We start from the raw sequence: 23,034 nt of genomic DNA, 5'->3' as shown, positions 1-23,034 counted from the left end.
CCTATATTTATGATTCTTACTATATTTTGTACTAACTTCCTTCAGAAAAACTTTAAAAGTATGTTAAATGTGAAAAACGATAAAATGCCTTCATTCAAATGTTTTTAAATGTGAAAATCAGCAGCCAGTCATGTGTCTCATCCGCGCATAAGCACCATAACTATGATCAAAAGAGCAAAGTACAGACTAAGTTACAGAGTTTGGAAATGTTGATCCACCGCTCTAAAAATAAACAAGATTATAGACAGCAGAATAAAAGCAGAAGCCAGGTCTGTTCAGGATAATGTAAAGCACAATGGATGCACAGCTGAACTCATCAGAGGAAAGCGTTATCCTGAGAAGAACCATAGGATATTTCAGTGGCGTTAGCTTCATCATCACTGTCATCCTCGGAACCGGGATATTTATCTCTCCAGGAGCCGTTCTTCTCTACTCACAGCTAAATGTCGGGGTGGCTCTGGTGATATGGGCTGCCTGCGGTGTGATATCCATGGCCGGAGCTCTGTGTTATGCGGAACTTGGAACTACTTTCCCATCATGTGGAGGGGAATATTATTACATCAAAAAGGGCCTAGGCCCGATCCCTGGATTTATTTTCTTATGGACCTTCATTGTGTTCCTCAGACCTGCTGCTACAACCGTTCAAGCTCTGATGTTTGCTGAATACGTCATACAGCCATTCTTCCCTGGATGCTCTTCCCCGGAAGCAATTAAAAAGGCCATTGCTATTGCTGTTATTGTGATTGTAGGGATAATCAACTGCTTAAATGCAAAATGGATCATTTTATTGCAAAACATTTTTACGATACTCAAAATAGCTGCTCTCAGCGCCATCGTCATAAGTGGGATCGTCCATTTGGCAATGGGGAAAACCTTTCACTTTCAAAGGGCATTTGAGGGAAATGTTCCCAATGTGTCACAGATTGGAGAAGCTTTCTATCAGGGAATGTTTGCATTCGGTGGATGGAATGTTCTTAATTACGTCATAGGTAGGTTTTTGCTGCATATGGTAAATGTTTAGTGACATGTTGGCCAATGAATGACTAAATTATTGTTTCTGTGAATGTGAATAAAGATATACTGTACACTTGTAGGGTTAAAGCATGTGGAGGTTATAATGTATTTATGATGTGACGTCCAAACTATCTTCTGTGCAGTGTACAGTTGCGTAAGTTCGCCCCAGATGCTCGGAGGCAAGATCTATTTTGGTACCAATCCCCCCCCCCCCAAATGTAAAAGCATATATATTTCAGAACTCAGCCACAAAAGCAATATTGATGGCTTTCAATTATTGGATTTAAACTTGCAGAGCAGGAGAGGTGCCCCCTTGGGAGCAGGAGCCCGGCGGCAGATGACTCCATTGCAGTGGCGTAAGTTCATCCCAGTTGCCCGGAGGCAAGATAGATGTTGGTGCCCCCCCTCCCCCCCAAATGCATGAATGCGTGATTTAAAGCAAACTTCGCTCAGGTCCAAATTCGGCCCCGTTTTCGATGGTGGGGGTCTGCGCATGTGTGTACATGCACATGTGCAGACCCCCATTGCAAACACCTTTGGAGATTATTATTACACATGCTGAGGCATTGGCTTAGTATTACATGGTTATTACACGTGCAGAAAGGTTGGAGCAGGATACACAGTGTGGTCTGTAACGTAATGCAACACTGTATCATTAGAATCAGTTTAAACTAAGTAACATACAGAAGTGTTCAAATAAATCTCCTAACCATAAGTTATACTGTAACCTCTTTGAAATCCTGAACCCTAAGCAAAATAAATTATTTATGAAATAGAACGCCAGTGTTAACTAGTTAAATGAGTCTCCCTCATATGTCCCAAATGTGAGTTATATAAAATGATAAATGATAAGAGCACAGGAAGCCAAACTGCGTTTTAATCATAGTGCATGTCTTTAACAGAAGATACCTGTGTAGACGGTGGGTATGATCACTGGCCTGTGAGTGTCGGGGCTTCCCCCTGCTGTAGCAACTGTGACAGGATGCAAATTTCCCCAATGTTTGGTCTTGTTCACCTGACAGCCTGAGAAGGTGGAAGGTCAGGGACAGTACAGAAGTGACAGGGTTGGGATAGAAATTAGCATCCTAATGGCCAGGATGCCAGCCTTCAAAATACCAACGCCAGGATCCCGACATCAGAAGACCAGCACCAGAACCTTGAAAAGGATCAGGATGCTGACGTTCAATATACCAATAGCAACCCAATCGGTGGGCATGTGGGGCTAGTGTGCAGCCGGGGAAGAGGGGGGAAGGGGTAGGAAGGGGTAGGAAGTAGTCGGGGGGACTCGGAGTTTAGGGTTAGGCTACGGAGAGGGGAGGTTAGATTTATGGACTTAGAAGAGGGTGTTAGGCTGCAGGCCAGGGTTGGGGTAGGTTAAGGCGCTGGGGTACCATGGTTAGATTTAGGGACTAGAGGGGAGGGCTTTGGGGGGAGGGGGTGTTAGGCTGCAAGTGACGGTTATTGTAAGGGGTAGGGGATACGGGGAGCGGGATTCTCCGTATTGGGATGCTGTGGACGGTATTTTGACAGACACCATCCCCACCACCAGGATATTGCATGTATCCTGTAACAAGGGATGGCTGGTACAGAGGTGTCAAGACCAGGAAAGATGGAGCAGATAAAGGACAGAGAGGACAGAAGAGAGGAGTGACCGGAACAGTACAGTGGTGACAGAAGGGGGACAGAAAGGATAGAGACCAGAGAGAGGACATAATACAGCTCCAAGACAGAGGGGTCAGGGACACAATAGTTTGGACAGGGACAGGACAGAGTTCCAGGACAGAGGGCATGCATGTCACATGACAGAACAAAGAGAACAGAGAAAGGACAGAAGTGGCAGAACCAGGCCAAGGGGACATGAAAGAATAGTGGGGTCAGGATGGAGGCAGGAGTGACAGTGCAGAGGGGGCAGATACAAGACAGGGAGAGAGGTGGCATGCTGATTGTAACATAGGGTGACCAACTCATCCCTTTAATCCGGGACACATATTCATTTCACAGGTTCTGTGGCTGGCTTTCACCTGGTTTTAAACTGCCACACCTCAAGACTCCATTTCACCTGGTTTTAAACTGACACAGAACCTGTGTAATTAATATGTGTCCCGGATTAAAGGGATGAGTTGGTCACCCTATTGTAACAAGAAGGCTTTTTCTTAAAATGTACTCACTAGGAGTTCTCCGGGCGATCCCTCTGTCAGCCGCGCTGGTGCTTTTCTATAGCCGGGACTGGGATCAGCAGCCGGTCTGTTGCAGGGCAGTGCTGGGGGGCATGCACCCTTCCCTCGAGCACCAGTCAGTGACAGTGAGGCCGCGGCTTGATCATAGCAGCAGCCAGGTGAGCTGGAGAGAGGCACATGGGGAGCGGGCGGGCAGCCAGTGAGTGAGAAGTCACGTGGGAGACGGAGACAGCGGCAGTAGCGATGCTGCGCAGCAGTTACAGGGTACAGGTGAGTACCCTGTTACTGCTGCACAGCACCGCCACTGCCACTGTCTCCGTCTCCCACGTGGCTGGGTAGCGATTCCTGCTGTATGTCACAGCCCGCAGCAGTAGCCGGCGGCTGCTAAAACTGAGGGGAGGGGGAAGGGGGAGGGGGGGTGGGGTGCTTTTAGCCTGCCACTTTATACACTAAGGATGAACAAGGAAACGGAACATCGCGAGGCAATGGAGCCAGTGCCCCCTTAAAGGCTGGCGCCCGGCGGCAGATGACTCCATTGCCTCCGGGAGTTCCGCCACTGCTCCATTGCCTCCCAAAGTTCTGCCTCTGGCAGTGTACAACCAGATCCAATGGAACTAGATTTGGGCAGGTGCACCTATATTAATGAAGAGGCTCTGGGGTTTACAAAGCTAAGTGGTGGCATGTGTGATGGGAGCACAGGCAGAGGCAAGGGGTGGCACAATCTAAAGTAGGTGCACCAGATTATTTTGATTTGTACAGAAATAAAATGTGTTGGGCAGAGAGGGTGTATTTATAGCATTTCCCACGCTGCGTACCTAGGGGGGGATTCTGGCTGGTTTGCAAAAGCAAACTTCTTCTTTAATGGATAAAACCATGTGCACTGCAGGTGGGGCAGATGTAACGTGTGCAGTGAGAGTTACATTTGGGTGGGGTGTGTTCAAACTGAAATCTAAATTGCATTGTAAGAATAAAGCAGCCAGTATTTACCCTGCACAGAAACAAAATAACTCACACAAATCTAACACTCACTGAACATGTTACATCCACCCCACCTGCAGTGCAATGGTTTTGTCCATTAAAAAAGAAATTTGCTTTTGTAAACCAACCAGAACCACCCCCCTACTGTAGGTGCATGATCATTTGAATATGTTCCGACTACTGCTGGTCTGCATTCTATACTATTTACAATGGATCGCATTTTGTGTTTCAGTGTTGCACTTTGGTAGATAAGCGCATTTCTTGGTAGGCAAACATAAAATACATAAATATGGCACTTGTAATAAAAAACATAACACATTCACTCACTGAATAATTATCTGATCTGTAGCTAAGGTTAAAGCAAGCATTAATATAGGTAAAGACACTCGGTACTTGTGTAGTTTCACGGTGCTACACTGTCAGCGTAGGTCAAGCTGCGTTGTCAGCGTAGGCAAATGGCAGCCCAACGTAGTCAGCGTACTGTCCCCATGAGCTGCAGCTCTGTCCCCCGCATCCCTGGCAAGTCTAGTGAGTGCCTCTCACGCAGCACTGGTAACCGCCAAATCCCCTGTGCTGGCAGAAGCCGGCGGAGAGGCAATCATGCAGGTGCCGGTGGAGAGGTGCTCCATCTGCCTCGGACGCACAAGTGTCTCATACGCAAGTCTGGCTCAGTAATTCGTGCGGCAGGGTACAGAAACCCTGCCCGTGTCTGCTTCAGGAAGAAGGTCAGGGGTAGAGATTCGGTAGCAAGTGCGTCTCGTGCACAATAAAGGACACATTTGCCACTGCTCCATGTTACATACTGGCAAATGCCTCCATTTCAAACCCCCACGTCAGCTTGAAGCCTGTCAAGTTTAGCGAGCCCCGTAAGGTACGCGTCCTCCCGACCTGTTCACACCCCAACTATCCACGTCGGCGTGGAGTTGACTTCATAAAGTGTGGTGAACGCAGGGAGCCATCGAGCCCGAAGCGTGGTGAGCACAGCTAGCCCTGCGAGGGGACGCGGAATACATGTCAAGTAATCCGCGTCCCCTAACAGGGGGAACGCTGCACTCGCCACACTTAATAAAATCAACTCCATGCTGACATGGATAGTGGGGGTATAAACAGGTCTGGAGGACGCGTACCGTGTCCCCTCGTGGGGCTCGGTACGCTCGCCACGCTTCGGGCTGACGTGGATAGTGGGGGTGTTTTAGGAACACATTCACACCTGTCATGTCAGGCAGGTTAAAAATGGTCAACGGTTCCCACACAATGTAATAAGCGCTGACACAATGCTGACTGACTACGCTAACTGCGTAACACTGACTGACTACGCTAACTGCGTAAGCTCCAGTTAGGCGTGAATGTACACACAGTCGCATACAAAAGCTGACTACACTGACTACGTTGGCTGTGGTCAGTCGACACTGATGCTGACAGGGACACTACACTGACTACGTAAGTGGCGCCGTGAAACTACACAAGTACCAGACACTCAAATTTTTTTGTACAGTACTTAATGGTGTGTTACTAAAGTGGTAAGAGACAAGACCCATTTGCAGAGCTGCGTCAATTATCGCACCACTAAGCATGCACACATTGTGCGGTGCGCTGTGCGCATGCGTGAGTTTCTCCTGTGAATGAAGCCAGCGATGGCGATTGGCAGGCGGTGACCTGTTGTAGGCAGCACTTCAGCGTTTTCTTGGAGTGCCGCCAACAAATGCAAGTGGATCCCAAACATTGGGATGGAGGGCCGCTGACGTCATCAGCGGGCCAGATATCTCCACAGCCATCGCGGCGCTAAGTAAGTCTTGGCTTACTCAATCCATTCGATGGTAAGTGGATATGAATGGATTTCCCTCTCTTCGCATGGCTGCAATCATATTCTCAGCCATGCACAAGGCGGATTTTCCCTCTGGTGGGGTGGCGGCTCCCTGATTGCTGGGCTCCGAAGATTCACAGCCCATCGATCAGGCCTGGATCCGGCTCAAAGGGTGTCACTAATAGTGCACTCTTTGTAATGCTTGCACGCCTTAAAACTACTGGGTACTCAGAAACCCCCTTATGAGCACCACTTGATTTACAGAGTGGATGGTGTTGTTGAAAAACATTTTCTAAACAAACTTACTGTAAATCATACTTTAAAACAGAATGAAAGCTGTTCAATCAAATTAGTAATGCCCCTCGTGTGCTGAAAGGTATGGGGGTTGTTCTAGACTAGAAAGACACTCCTCCTGCACACCAAGAGGCATTAGTAATAAGGCTTGAAAAACCACATGGTAGTAGGTAATTCAGAGATCTTAGTTACATAAATTTGCAAAAATATGGCAAAGCCTCTGGGCCACTACAAGGCATCTCTGATACTGGAGGTCCATGCACTTAAATCATACCTCCCATACCTGCTAATTGGAGACTGACCTGTTGTCCCTCCTGTGTGTGTCAGTGTCCGTGGGTGGGGGGAGATGGAGATCACTGCTGTTCTACAGAGCAGCCGGAGATTGCTGAAGAGATAGAGGGAGTACAGGGAGGGAACCGGGGGTTGCCCAGCTGCTAGGGGAGCATTGGGCACACCTCCAAAGTGATGCAAATGAGGGGTTGTAGCACTAGGACACCTCCTTCACACAAGACCATACCCTCCAACATTTGAAGGGGTGAATTCGGTACAACTGGAAAAAAGGGGTGTGGCCATGGGAAGGGGGCGTGGTCATACCTCGTTTTCTATACTTTCAATGCTACTGGAGTGGAACATAAAATTATACTAATGCTGCTGCTGCTATGGTACAGTGTCCCCGCATTGGCCCGCTCACATAAGCACACGCGGCAACCGGGGTCTGAGTCTAACACAGCGCAGCAACCACTATACCTGACAGCTGATAGAACTGACTCATCATGGGCAGCAGAGTTGGAGCAAACACAGACGGCGCTGCACACTTTCATTCACCCGGCGCCCGCCGATGCTCTCCCACCTCTCAATTTGTTGCCATGTGATTGGCTCGCGGCACGCTCCGCCTCTGTCCCTTCTCCCCCCGAGGTGGTGCACCTCGGGAGTTGTAGTCCTGTCAGCTGGCTACCCCTCACGCTACCCAATAAGCAGCCGGCGGTGTAGGAAACTACATCTCCCAGAGTCCCCTTGGCCACCTCGGGGGAGGAAGCGCAGTGCTTCTGTAATAAAAATGAAAAAACCGGTACAATCGGTACAAGGATTTTTAGCCGGTACAGGCCGTTAAAAAACGGTACTGTACCGGCTAAAACGGTACAGTTGGAGGGTATGCAAGACCATGCCCACTTGTAGTGTTGACCTACCCACTTTTTGAGACAGCCGCGGCTTCTGAGCAGATGGTCCCGACTTTGAACACAAAAAAGTTAGGAGGTATGATTAAATCATACTTTACTTACTTTAAAGATTTCTTCCCTCAGCGATGACCAGAGAGGAGGTGCAGGTGGGTGACAATTGTGGCTGAGCTAATACCATCCTTACCCCTGCCCAACAATGCTGCAGTTGCTGCATATTTGTATACAGGGCAGTGCTAAAATGATGCGATTAGCAAAGTATTGTGTAATTAGGCCCCTTCTCCACCACGGATTCACTCTATTTGTATCCCCATTCTGTCAGTTTCACTGGAAAGTGAGTGTGATGCAGGAGGAGTGCCCACTCTCATAGGGGTGTGGAGGAATTCCCGGAAAATTGTATGTTTTATGCAGGGTCCAGGAGAGTAGGCAAGTATGAATTCATATATACACAAAAATATTGTATGGCCAGCATGTAATGATACATTTTCCCAATGCCTACTTTGGTGCAAGTACAACTGTGAAAGAAAAAGGACCCACGTCATTGTTACTGTAGTTGCAGTACACTATTACACAATTTGTTCTTTGCGACTATGTCCCCTCTGCCCTCATCTGTCCTCATTTGTGCTGTACCTTGCACGATATTGTTCTCTGCTGCACAGTACAGTAAATGCAAATCTACTGTAGGAGTGAGCAGCTATCTCTAGGCACTCAGGTCCCTATTAATGTTAATCATTGTTAAACTGCCATTATGTCTTTCTTATCTTTGGCTAATTAGTGCTATACTATGTACTTATAACCCTTCTCAGCACTCACCATAATGACCACCTGCAAATTACCATCTTATTCAGGGGCAAATAATAATGTGGCTTGCTGATATAGGGCCGGATTCAGCTTTTTCAACAAATAGTAAAAACTATGTTCCACTGCAGGTGGGGCAGATGTAACATGTGCAGAGAGGGTTAGATTTGGGTGGGGTGTGTTCAAACTGAAATCTAAATTGCAATGCAAAAAAACAACAACCCAAAACAGGCAGTATTTACCCTGCACAGACATAATATAAACCACCCAAATCTAAATATCCCTGCACATCAGCCCGGATTCAGTATGAAATCCCGGCGCTCGGGATCCCAGCGTTCAAAATCCCAATGCTAGAATCCCGACCGCCAAAATGCCGACAAGGGGGGGATGTGGATCGCCCCCCCTTGCGGACTCGCTGCGCTCGCCACGAAGCGGGCCCGGTGCCTCGCTACGCTCGGCATGCTCATTTATTCTCCCTCCAGGGGTGTCGTAGACACTCACGGAGGGAGAAAGTGTCGGGATTTTGGCGGTCGGGATTTCGGCGGTCGGGATTCTGAACGCCGGGATCCCGACCGCCGGGATTTAAACTGCATCCCATCGGCCCAACCTGCAGTGCGTCATTTGCCCAGTTTTGTGCTTGTTTGTTTTGCTAACCCAGCAAAAACTATGCATCATCTGTTAATGAAAACTTGATTCTGCGGTTCAAAATCTAGCAAAAGACATGTTGCAGATTCACTTGTGTTGCCTTGTGTGCCATCAAGGCCGCCACTAGGGATCGTGAGGCCTGGGAATGACCTTCAGTGCCCCCCCCCCTGGGTACAATTACTGACCTAGCTGCGGCGGCGTGGCGGTGTGGCATCGCCCTTGTTCCTGCACAGTGTAGCCTGCAGAGCGCCAAGTCCCTCTGTGTCCTAGGCTCGGCCCTCTGCAGTTTGCACTGTGTATTGTGCGTGCCTGGCTGGGGGGCCGCCGGGTGGGGGAGGCGGTGTGTGGGGGTGGCACCGTGCTGCCGTCGCTGTGGACAGCTGCCCGGCCCCTCCAGAGGCCAGGGCCCAGGACAGCTGTACAGCACCCCCCTGTCGCTGGCCCTGTGTGCCAAACAACTTGCGGACAGTCAGTCACAATGCTGACTCTTCAACTGCCCATTTCGAGCGCAGCAAGCCCACAAGGGACTTTTTTTGCGCTTTCCCCCTGTCGGCATACTGGCGGCTGCGATTCCAATGTTGGTATACTTATGGTCGGGATCCCAGCCTTCAACAAATCATTGCCTTAGCCCCTGTGTATCAAGCTTCAAAAAGTGTTAACATGGAGAGTGATACACTGCCAGCCATTTAGCTTCTAACTGCCATGTTATTTATTTATTTCTTATTTAGCGCAGCCTATTCCGTTGCGCTTTACAATAAGAGACAGTGATGCAACAAATTGGGTATTTTACAAATGGTCAAAGTTATGGTTACAGGCTGGGTTTGAAAAATGACAGGTAGGAGCTGATTGGCTGGTTGTTTATCATTCTCCACTTTATCATTTTTGAAGCTTGATAAAGCTGGCCCTAAATGAGACAAAAATACATGCCCTATTCTACACAAGCTTCACCCATCTGTCCCTATCTCCCAAGAAATGCAAACCTGCCAATTTGGCGTAACCACAAACTAAGCAGGGATAAAATGTGTTTTCTCTGAATATTTTACATTGACCATTGACAAGTCCTAGGGAGAGTCGCTGAAGGTGGCAGGGATCAGCTTTGAGAGAGGAAAGAGTGAGCTCACCCAGTAACCTGGTGATCCTAGCACCTGAGGGGAGAACCATTAATGTGGCTAATGAAGAGATCCTTAAATAGAGATAAAAAGTTGACTTCTCTACTTAAAAAAGGTTTACTTTTATTATTTAAATTACAAATGTGCCCTCTGCCTCCTTCCACCAGAACCGGAAAGGCACAATAACTCTCTAATGGACAAAACCATATGCACTGCAGGTGGGGCTGATGTAACATGTGCATAGAGAGTTAGATTTGGGTGGGGGGTGTACGTCAAACTGATATCTACAGTATATTGCAGCGTAAAAATAAAGCAGCCAGTATTTACCCTGCACAGAATGAAAAAAACACCCAAATCTAACTCTCTCTGCACATGTTACATCAGCCCCACCTGCAGTGCACATGGGGCCTTATTCCAGTTTACTCTTTCTGACAAAATTAGATGGACAAAACCATGTGCACTGCAGGTGAGGCAGATGTTACTTGTGCAGAGAGAATTAGATTTGGGTGGGGTTTTACTTCAAAGTGAGATTTATATTGCAGTGTAAAAATAAAGCAGCCAGTATTTACCCTGCACAGAAACAAAATGACTCACCCAAATCTAATTCTCTCTGCACATTTTAAATCTGCCCCCTGCAGTGCACATGGTTTTGTCCATCTAAGAAGGATTTTGTCAGAAAGAGTGAACTAGAATAAGGCCCATGGTTTTGTCCATTAGAGAGTGATTGTGCCTTTCCGAGTGAATCAGAATAACCTCTTGATAGCAGAAGATATCACTTTTCCCTCATTGCCAGGATGGGCTCTTGTCAGAGAATTGCCCTGAAAGATCATACAGGTTGAGTATCTCTTATCCAAAATGCTCAGGACCAGAAGCATTTTGGATAACAGATTATTCCTCATTTCAGAATATTTTTATATTTGAATAAGGTACATGAAACACACACATATATTTTATTTGTGCATGAAACAAGGCTTCAAAACATAAAACAAAGTGTGTGTACAATCTGTACATGCCTGTATAATGTAAGCCCTCATGAGGTGTGTGGATTATTAGATAGACTGTGTCTAGATAGACAATCAATAGTTCAACCACTATTGGTCGATAGTTAGAATGTTGACACATGAAAAGGTCTACATGTATTAGGTCAACATTGAAAAAAGGTCGACATGCAATGGGACAACCTAGTCAAAATATTAGCACATTGACATTAAAAAGGTATACATATGAAAAGGTCGACATGAATTTTTCGCACAGGGCCACAGCTGAGTAGTTTGACCCAGAATGATTTTCAGGTGCAGTTGGGTCATACTCACCACCTCATCATTACCTACACACGCCTGGTCCAGGTTTTGTAGCTGGCTGAGATCAGCGGCCAGGCATAAGTCAGCACCTGAGAGCTTGTCTTAAAGATTTCCTAGGAACAAGGTCCAGGGCTTCCGATGCTGAAGAAGTCAGCCAGGTGATAGACCTGGTGGGAGTAAGTTTAGTGTCAGTACCAGAAGGGTCTACTGCTCTTGTGCACATCAGCTATGGCTGAAGGAGAAAGCCAACTGCTGTGATTTCTTTATTCTAAGGAAACTATTTGTAACCTACTCAGAGGAGGTATAACAGAGGAGTTAATGGTGCGAATCCCCTTGCATGGTACCGAGGGGGTGGGGAGGGAATTGTTCTGCCGGGCTGCGACATTGTGCCAAAGTCTACTACGCATGCGCAGGTCTCCTGGAACTTGCCCCCCAAACCACGTTCCCAAAGACAAATCCTTTGCACAAATGTGGCTGTGGCAGCCATTTTCCAAGTGATTTTTGCTGCTGTGCTACCGGTGCCAGACCTACAGAGAGGTATGATTAATGGGCACTGGCTATGCATTGTCTGGGCCCATAATAGATATGTCAGTAAATCTTTGGTGTGCGGTTTTAATGTGTACCCAGCCTTAGCAGGAACGATGTGGCATATTGATGCCCCCACTAGGGCTCAGGCTCGGTGATATCCCTTTCCAGTGGGTGAACTGTTTGGTGGGAGTCAAGGGCTTGACAAACAGCATGGGAGATCTATTTTAAATGAGCCAATTGAGCATGTACTGTATAGAAAATGAGTTCTTGAGGCATAATTACTAATTGCATCCTGGACTCATAAAGGAAGATGTAGAGAGGAAGTACCCTATGTTATGGGATATATTCTTGTTAAAATTGCTATATTTGCATATATCCCATTATTTGTTGACAATATTAGCAGTATTTGATATATTATGTCCCTTTAATTATCCACATTGAAGCTAAAAACATTGTAGTTATCTTCATTTAATTGATACACACAATTAATTCGTTTTTGATAGGTTTTATTTGGGTACTTATGAGTTATCCGGGCGTCCGATTTTTAAATCGGGTCGGATCGGGACATCGCATCGCATGCGACCATCGGATGCGATGCGATGCGATGACCCGATTTTTCCATAGGAATCAATGTTAAAATGGACTGAGTCCATTTTAACATGGAATTCAATGGGAAAATCGGGTCCTTTTCATACCCCTACTATCCAAGTGGGCATGGAGTTGGATATAAACCTGTGGCGAGCGTAGCGAGCCACCGAGCCCGAAGCGTGGCGAGCGTAGCGAGCCCCGCGAGGGGACACGGAATACCGTCCCCTCGCGGGGCTCGCTTCGCTCGCCACGCTTCGGGCTCGGTGGCTCGCTACGCTCGCCACAGATTTATATCCAACTCCATGCCCACTTGGATAGTAGGGGTATGAAAAGGACCCCTTTTTCCCATTGAATTCCATGTTAAAATGGACTCAGTCCATTTTAACATTGATTCCTATGGAAAAATCGGGTCATCGCATCCGATGGTCGGATGCGATGCGATGCGATGCGATGCGATATCGCATCGCATCGCATCTGATTGTATGCCTTAACTTAAGGCATACAATCAAAAAATCGGGAGCCCGGATAACTCACAAGTACCTTTATTTGCAATTGAGATTATGTTCAGATACCTCCCTATGAAGCCAATCTCTTGTGTCTAATTGCCTTTAATTACATTCATTTGCAGTTATTTGTCAATATTTTATAAAAAGTGACACAGCTGTCATTCTGTGTCATAATAAACATAATAATTAATGAATCCTGGAAAACTGATGTTGGTAGGAATGTAATGCAGGGCGGGACTGAAATACTGTGTGACCAACCACACAAAAGAAATGCCAGTACATGCAATCATTTGCAAAACGCAAACCCATACAGTATTATTTTTTTTAGTAAAGTATTTTTATTACATTTTTGCATAACCATACAAAGTACAAGATAGACTTATAAACAAGCAGTGCAAGGCCCTCCATCATATTATGCACGTACAATATGTCAAAAATAAGGGCAGATACGGATACATATAAAATATCTCTATAGTAAGAAAGTATCAAACCATCCACCAGGAGGCGCCATCCAGGTTGGACAGGTCATATATATATATATATATAAAGAGGTATAAAACTAAGGATTATACAGTAAGTATACATAAGCTACTGTTGGTAAGGATAGACAAATCAACACCGCACTGACTCATAAAGCAAGGAATACTGCAGTCTATCAACATAAAAACAAAACCATACCCCAAAAGTAAATCACCCCCCAAAAAAGCCCAAATCAAACCCCTCAAAACCCCCCACCCTGTATAACCTAACCCCAACTTAGGATATACCTGGATCCCTAAACCTTAACCCTTAAACCCACTAGAGCTATATCTATAGAGGGAGTTAGTGCTTAGAGTGTGCATCAGCATTTTTCTCTTTCCTGTATGATACAAGAAGCGTCAGCATGGTAGCACCTCTTACTGTGTTTAAAAATTGAGTGTGCAGTCAAGTTCCCCCCTTTTTACCCCTTGAATTTGTGTATATATTGTACAGTTGAAGGTGAGTCTGCTTCATTCTGGCACCCCTCCTATCTACCCCTAGGTGTCTACAGATGAGATGAGGGAGGACATTGTTATCACTTAGGGCCTTATTCTGGTCTGTGCGGATGGAGCCGAATATGCGGCCAGGACCGTGCATCCTAAACCCCGCCTTTCGTACGGATCGCTCACTCCGTCCGAATGCGGTAAGAAGCTGTCCGAACGGACCGCAAGTGTATTTCTCATGAATACACCTCCTCCATCTCAGGGAACCTCCCCCATACCATCGAATGCAGGACCGAGTGGTCAGGCAGCTCCCGCAACCTCAGACCACACGGGCATTTCTCCATGCAAAAGCAGGGATCTGGGCGGGCAGCTGACATCCGGCAATGTCATATGTCTGCCCCCTACACGTGCGTCACGACCGCATTACCATACGTACGCCCAGCGTTTTCATGGGAACGCCCATGAAACGCAGGGTGTAAACATATGGTAATGAGCCCAAACAGTCCTTCACGCCCCTCTCCACCCCCTGTTCGTAGTGTACACATTTCATGAGGAATTTGGACGTGCGTCCCGTTCGCACATGCGCAGAGACGCCTCTGCACATGCGCAGACACAAAACATCAGCGGACCGACCGCACGCGGAAATTACTGCACCAACCAGAATAAGGGCCTTAGTGTGTACACAATTTAAGACCTGGATACATTTATATAACTTGGAAGACAGGGTAAGGATTGTCAGAGGTGTGGTGCACCAAAAAAGAAAAAATAATTTTAACACATAAAATATACCTTTTAATGGTTTCTTTTAAAACTGCGAAATATACAGACTAACATGTAACATAGAACAGTGAGTACAGTGATTTATTAAAAACTGCACGTGCGGTGTCAGCATGCAATGCCTCCTACTGTGGAGATCCACTCTCCTAATGTCTTGTACACATATATGTCCCTTATGGTATCGGGTGGCTTAAATTAGCCTTATTACAGATATCCACGGGTGAGTGTACTTATACCAGGATTATCGAGTGATCTGTATAGATATCACTAGTGTCTCTTACTTTGATATATTAATGTCCCTGAGTCCGTGTTAGGGTTGGTAATGAGATTATCACTGATGAAGAGGAGATTTTTCCTATATATGTATATTGGGTGATATCCGATTGAACCAATCCCCAAATCTCCTGGTGTGTATGGCGATGTTTAGTGCACATTCAGATTGGAGATCTGATGTTGGTTTTTAATGGGTATGATCGATCACTTTATTAAGGGGGATAATGTCCCTATTGGGTCCCCTTTATCCTTTTGCCACAATATATAGATTTTTGCACTATCTCAGTTCTCCAATGTTGGTTTTATACACATATTCACGGACAGTGTTTAACAGGGTATATGTCTGCTGGTGAACTAATCTGATTAATATCCTAATAATAGGTCAGTTGTTTGTAGTATTTAATTAGTGCTCTCCACGGGGTTTAGCAGCAAAAATAAGGACAAAGACAATATTTGTCTTTCATAGGTTTATTGTCCTGCTGTTAATGACCCTCGTGCATGATATTACAAATAAGCTGATGCAGTATTTTGTTAGCGCTCTCCACGGGGTTTTGACGGCACAAATAAGGACAGAGACACTGTTTGTCTGCAATAGATAACCGTCCTGCCGTTAATTGCCCTCGTTGGGTGGCGTTGCAACTAATTAATACAGCATATAGTATGATATGAGCCGCTGCATTTATTTAAATCAGGGGTATAACCATGAGTATTGATAACTTTTATAGCCGGCGGAATACAGCAGTGTGGGAACGGAGCAATCGGTTCTCGCATACAAGGCTGGAGACCGGATCCTGTAACCCTCTCGGGTGCTCAACGGAGTCCCTGGAGCTGTTCGGTTCACTTTAGGCAGACATAATAAATTATTTAAACAGTTAAATCATTAGAGTCCTTACAAGGACTATCATAGCGGACACAGTGATTAATATCAATAGGAGTCCTTACAAGGACTATATCGGGACACAGTCTGAGGCATGCATGTGAGGCGACCGCACGGCTAAGGTGGCCGGCGTACGCTTCGCAGATCTTCCTATGGAGGATGGAATTTCCTCAACTACATGGCCGGTATGTATCTCTAATTCCTGTTGCCATCCATGTTGCCTCTATTATTTGAATATGCTTTGCTTTGTTGTATAGTAAATACAACAAAGCAAAAAAAAGTGCTGTATAGTAAATTTGCTTTTAAAAATACTTTGTTATAAATATTTCTGCTCTTTACTGCTGAGGTTTTCTCACCCCTGAGCTGAGCCTATTTTTGGACTTTTGGGTCTGGTCACATAATCTGTACCAGTAATTTTAATGTGTCTTATTCAGAAATCCCAGCGAGTGTGGTTTGAATCTTTTCTCTCCACCTAAAACTGCATCCAATGTATGGCGGTTCGTAAAGTGCACAATAATCCACCTTTACGAAATTTATGCTTCATAAGAACTCCCATATTGATCAGTTTTAATAGAAATAAATATGCTTTTGTAGGATGAAATAAATTGCACCAAAGCATAGGCGGGAAGAGGTACATTTTTCGTCAGAAAGTGCTCCATACTGGACAGGGTTCTGCACATGATCTGTAAAATATAAATACCATCTTATGATTTTGTGGTATACACCCTGACGAAAAATGTCTCAATACATTTGAAATGTTAGTATCCATTTATGATTCCTTGACTTCATTTGGAGTGCTGCCCTCAGAAGTATTAGAGTGCGCAATAATAATCCGGTCAGCCACCCAAATTATTCAATGAATCAAATATACCTCAGTTTCGCCAAAATTCAACAACATAAAATAAGGTGTATTTTAATGTATACAATTTAAACAAGTAAAAATGGAGTTCCTCCAACATATTTTCAAAATTGTAGATAAAATACAAATTCCATAGCGAATATAGTTGTTCAAGATAATGTAACCAACGTGTTTCGTCTTTCGACTTCATCAGGGGTGTATCAAATATAAAATTTGTATAATAATAACAATTTTGTTGGACATCTGGTATATTCCTTGAAATCGTATATAATAAAAGATCCTTAGGATCATGTAAGTATAAAAGATGAGGACCAGGGCTGAATTGATCTAAATGATTTTTCAACAATATTGACCAATTTTGCCATAATAGGGAGAGGTGAGAGGGAACTGTGTGTGTTCTACCCAGGGAACCGTGGACTGTGTGTGTGTGTGTATATACATAATATGTTACCCAATTCGGCTAGAGATTTAATGTATATTCTTTAACCCCTTCACGACATTTGACGTATATATACGTCATGGCCGGGAAGTACTTCCCGACACATGACGTATATATACGTCATGACTTTAAACTGTCAATGCGTCTCGAGACGCAGTGACAGAGGGACGATGTCTGCTGTCCCTGACAGCAGACATGTCCCTGCATGCCCAGGGGGGGCTGCGATGCCGCCCCCCCGTCGGCGATCGCTGTGATTGGCTGTTCAGTGTGAACAGCCATTCACAGCGTTTTCCTGTGTTACCAGCGAATCAGACGCTTGGTAACACAGGTGTCAATCACCGCCGGGCGTCAGGGGGCATGAGGGGGTCATCGGTGACGATGACACCTCACCCCACCCTCACCCCACCTGCCCCCAAGGCTGTGATTGGTCCGTGGGACCCACGGATCAATCACAGCCAAGGCGCGACATTTAAACTACCGGTGACTGCGCTGCAGACGCCATTCCGGTCTGGAGTAGCGTGCAGAGCGGTCACCGTGCCTATCTGCCGTGATACTGACCTGATCCTTGCTCATACTTACCTGATCCTTGCAAATACCTTACCTGATCACTTGATCACTGCTTGTAGCGTGCTGGACGCTTCCTGGATCTGACTTCCTGAGACTTCCTGCTGCTGCTGCAGTGTGATAGAGAGATAGAGAGATAGAGAGAGAGAGATAGAGAGAGATAGAGAGATAGTGACAGAGAGAGCTATATTTTGTGTCTGCTACCCCCCCTTTTTGGGGGTGCAGGGGTTTTTTATATATAAATAACTGTCGCTGCTGCTGCAGTGTCATAGTGATAGATAGTGAGAGATAGTGATAGATAGTGATAGATAGTGAGAGATAGAGAGATTTGTGTCTGCTACCCCCCCTTTTTGGGGGTGCAGGTTTTTTTTCTATATATATAACTGTCAGTGCTGCTGCTGCAGTGTCATAGTGATAGATAGTGATAGATAGTGAGAGATAGAGAGATAGAGAGAGATAGTGACAGAGAGTGATAGAGAGTGTATATTTTGAGTCTGCTACCCCCCCTTTTTGGGGGTGCAGGTTTTTTTTTATACATATAACTGTCAGTGCTGCTGCTGCAGTGTGATAGATAGTGATAGATAGTGATAGATAGTGATAGATAGTGATAGATAGTGAGAGATAGAGAGAGATAGTGACAGAGAGTGTATATTTTGTGTCTGCTACCCCCGCCTTTTGTGCTGATCACTATATCTGAGGTGATCAGCAACTTTTTGGGGGCGCAGAGGTTTTTTTTTTTTATATATACCTGTCAGTTGCTGCCAGTTGCACCAAAGGTTGTGCACCTGCTGCCCCTCACTGGTAATCAGTGTCGCATCACTGATCACCTTTTTTTTTTTTTTGTGGGTGCTGTGTGGTCTTTTTTTAATTTTTTTTTTACACACACTGTGATTTTGTGGGTGTCCTGTGGCCACTGTGCGCTGATCAGTGACGTACATCACTGATCAGCTTTTTCGGCACAGGGTTGATCTTTTTTTTTGATCAAATTCCTGTTGCCTTTGAGCGCTGTTCAGTGACAGACGTTACTGACCAACATCTGTGCTCAATTTTTGGCGCAGGACCTTTTTTTTTGTTTTTTTAACCCCTTCAATTTTTTTTTTTTTTAACCCCTTCAATTTTTTTTTTTTTAACCCCTTCAATTTTTTTTTTTTGTATAAAGTATTTTTTTTTTCTGCACTACATACACACAACACACTACATACCCCCCGGGTTGAAATAAAGTTTGTACCCCCCCCCTACACTATACACGTGTTGAAACATTTCACTACCAGTAACACAAAAATAAAAATGTCATCCCAAATGTCATCCCAAATGTCATCCCAGTCATCCAGAAGAATGTATTCAGTGGAGGAGGCATATGCCATGCTTGCTTCTGATTCTGACACAGCCAGTGAGGCAAGCGGGGAATTTGAAGGATTCGTCTTAAGCTCCTCTTCCTCCTCTGGTGATGAGGGACCCCCTCAAAGACGCCCCCGTAGAGCAGCTGAGACCCCCCCCCCCAATAATTGATCTCGTATGGACCCCACCACCAGACAATTTTGAGCCCCAGGTTCCTGAGTTTTTGGCCATGCCAGGAATCCAATTTGATTCCACAGGTCTCAGAGAAATTGACTTTTTCAAATTATTTTTCTCTGATGATTTTATAAATTTAATGGTGGACCAAACTAATTTATATGCCCAGCAGTTTATTGCTCAAAACCCCACGTCATCATTTGCTAGGTGGACCCCTGTAGATGCAGTAGAGATGATGACGTTTTGGGGTCTGGTGTTTCATATGGGCATAGTAAAAAAGCCACAAATTAGGCAATATTGGAGTACAGATGTTCTGTACAGCACCCCATTTTACCGTATGGCCATGACTCGGACTCGTTTTGAGGCAATCCATAAATTTATACATTACACCGATAATGCACAGTGCCCACCCAGAGATGATCCCACCTTTGACAGGCTATTCAAAGTCAGGCCGGTCATTGATCATTTCAGTGCCAAATTTGCAGAGCTGTACATCCCTGATAAATGTATTAGCATCGACGAGTCCCTTATACATTTTAAAGGAAGGGTTAAATTCCGCCAGTACCTTCCCAGTAAGAGGGCAAGGTATGGCATAAAAATGTATAAGCTGTGTGAAAGCACCACAGGGTACACCCACAAGTTTAGGGTATATGAAGGGAAGGATTCAAGAATTGAACCGCCAGAATGCCCCCCCTCCCTCGTAGGTGTTAGTGGCAAAATTGTCTGGGATTTAGTGCACCCCTTCCTGGATAAAGGTTATCACCTCTATGTGGATAACTTTTACACCAGCATCCCCCTGTTTAAGGCCCTTGGTTCAAGAGGTACAGCAGCTTGCGGTACTGTGCGCAAGAACCAAAGAGGCCTCCCAAAAACGCACATTGCCCAAGTAATGAGAAGGGGTGAAAGCAGGGGAATATGCACCGAAAATATGTTGTTGGTCAAATATAAGGACAAGAGGGATGTCCTTATACTGACAACAATTCACGGAGACAGTACCACCTCCGTCCCTGTACGAGGTACCAGTACCCACACCTCAAAACCAAATTGTATCCTAGATTACAATAAGTACATGGGCGGAGTGGATCTTTCAGATCAGGTACTGAAGCCGTACAGTGCCCTGCGGAAAACAAATATCTGGTACAAGAAGCTGGCTGTGTATATCATCCAGATGGCACTGTATAACGCTTACGTGCTATTCCGTTCTACCGGCCAGAGGGGGACATTTATGCACTTTCAAGAGGAAGTCATAAAGGGCCTAATATTTGGGAACCAGCAGGCAGAGGGCCCCAGTACTTCTAGTACTGGCCCCCGTATTGTACCAGGGCAGCATTTTCCCAACGAAATCCCCTCCACTGCAAGAAAGGGCAGGACACAAAAAAGGTGCAAAGTTTGCTATAAAAAGGGAATAAGAAAGGAAACTATTTTCCACTGTGAAACTTGCCCCGACAAACCCGGCCTATGTATAAAGGAGTGTTTTAAAATATACCACACATCGATGGATTATTAGGTTCATCATTTCACCGTCCATCGGGGGTCTTGCTAATGCCACATAGCACCCACCATGTATTCCACCAGAATCTGTGCTGCAAAATCCAAAAATCACTCCTTCCCTTCTGAGTCCTGCCATGCACCCAACTGGTATTTTTTGTTCTCATGTGAGGCATTGCCGTACTCTGGAGAAATGGGGGCACATATTTTGGGGTGCTTTGTCTCCTTCATTCCTTGTGAAAATGAAAAATTTTGAGCCAGAAGTACATTTTTGTGTAAAAAAATGTAATTTTTCATTTTCACAGCCCAGTTGTACCAAAATTGGTGAAACCCCTGGGGGTTTGAAATGTACACTATACCCCTAGATGAATTCCCTGAGGGGTGTACTTTGCAAAATGGGGTCACTTGTGGGGGGGTTCCACTGTATTGGCAATGCAACATAGCACCCACCATTCATTCCACCAAAATCTGTGCTGCCAAATCCAAAAATCACTCCTTCCCTTCTGAGTCCTGCCATGCGCCCCACTGGTATTTTTTGGTCACATGTGAGGCATTGCCGTACTCGGGAGAAATGGGGGCACAGATTTTGGGGTGCTTTGTCTCCTTCATTCCTTGTGAAAATGAAAAATTTTGAGCCAGAACTGCATTTTTGTGTAAAAAAATGTAATTTTTCATTTTCAATGCCCAGTTGTATCAAAATTGGTGAAACCCCTGGGGGTTTGAAATGTACACTATACCCCTAGATGAATTCCCTGAGGGGTGTACTTTGCAAAATGGGGTGACTTGTGGGGGGGTTCCACTGTATTGGTGCAACATAGCACCCACCATGTATTCCACCAAAATCTGTGCTGCAAAATCCAAAAATCACTCCTTCCCTTCTGAGTCCTGCCATGCGCCCAACTGGTATTTTTTGGTCACATGTGAGGCATTGCCGTACTCGGGAGAAATTGGGGCACAGATTTTGCGGTGCTTTGTCTCCTTCATTCCTTGTGAAAATGAAAAATTTTGAGCCAGAACTGCATTTTTGTGTAAAAAAATGTAATTTTTCATTTTCACTGCCCAGTTGTACCAAAATTGGTGAAACCCCTGGGGGTTTGAAATGTACACTATACCCCTAGATGAATTCCCTGAGGGGTGTAGTTTGCAAAATGGGGTGACTTGTGGGGGGGTTCCACTGTATTGGTGCTTTGGGAGTCTTGCTAATGCAACATGGCACCCACTATTCATTCCACCAAAATCTGTGCTGCCAAATCCAAAAATCACTCCTTCCCTTCTGAGTCCTGCCATGCGCCCAACTGGTATTTTTTGGTCACATGTGAGGCATTGCCGTACTCGGGAGAAATTGGGGCACAGATTTTGGGGTGCTTTGTCTCCTTCATTCCTTGTGAAAATGAAAAATTTTGAGCCAGAACTGCATTTTTGTGTAAAAAAATGTAATTTTTCATTTTCACTGCCCAGTTGTATCAAAATTGGTGAAACCCCTGGGGGTTTGAAATGTACACTATACCCCTAGATGAATTCCCTGAGGGGTGTACTTTGCAAAATGGGGTGACTTGTGGGGGGGTTCCACTGTATTGGTGCTTTGGGAGTCTTGCTAATGCAACATGGCACCCACTATTCATTCCACCAAAATCTGTGCTGCCAAATCCAAAAATCACTCCTTCCCTTCTGAGTCCTGCCATGCGCCCAACTGGTATTTTTTGGTCACATGTGAGGCATTGCCGTACTCGGGAGAAATTGGGGCACAGATTTTGGGGTGCTTTGTCTCCTTCATTCCTTGTGAAAATGAAAAATTTTGAGCCAGAACTGCATTTTTGTGTAAAAAAATGTAATTTTTCATTTTCACTGCCCAGTTGTATCAAAATTGGTGAAACCCCTGGGGGTTTGAAATGTACACTATACCCCTAGATGAATTCCCTGAGGGGTGTACTTTGCAAAATGGGGTGACTTGTGGGGGGGTTCCACTGTATTGGTGCAATATAGCACCCACCATTTATTCCACCAAAATCTGTGCTGCAAAATCCAAAAATCACTCCTTCCCTTCTGAGTCCTGCCATGCGCCCAACTGGTATTTTTTGGTCACATGTGAGGCATTGCCGTACTCAGGAGAAATTGGGGCACAGATTTTGGGGTGCTTTGTCTCCTTCATTCCTTGTGAAAATGAAAAATTTTGAGCCAGAACTGCATTTTTGTGTAAAAAAATGTAATTTTTCATTTTCACTGCCCAGTTGTACCAAAATTGGTGAAACCCCTGGGGGTTTGAAATGTACACTATACCCCTAGATGAATTCCCTGAGGGGTGTAGTTTGCAAAATGGGGTGACTTGTGGGGGGGTTCCACTGTATTGGTGCTTTGGGAGTCTTGAT

At 45.4% G+C, this 23,034-nt stretch overlaps 1 protein-coding gene across 1 annotated transcript in view; it reads left to right on the top strand.

Annotated features, from left to right (window-relative positions):
* The first annotated feature begins 203 nt into the window (after nucleotides 1-203).
* LOC146080273 (solute carrier family 7 member 13-like) overlaps nucleotides 204-23,034 on the top strand; it is a 61,898-nt gene continuing 39,067 nt past the window's right edge. Inside the window, exon 1 of the mRNA XM_083187351.1 lies at nucleotides 204-989. Within this exon, the coding sequence (XP_083043477.1) occupies nucleotides 296-989 (694 nt within the window). The 5' untranslated portion in view covers nucleotides 204-295. The remainder of the gene's footprint in view (nucleotides 990-23,034) is intronic.

Source organism: Crinia signifera, chromosome 5 (assembly GCF_055691185.1).
Source record: "Crinia signifera chromosome 5, ASM5569118v1, whole genome shotgun sequence".
NCBI classification, from domain to species: Eukaryota; Metazoa; Chordata; class Amphibia; order Anura; family Myobatrachidae; genus Crinia; species Crinia signifera.
Note: the sequence above shows the minus strand (reverse complement) of the source record. Positions and strands in the feature narration are given on the sequence as shown.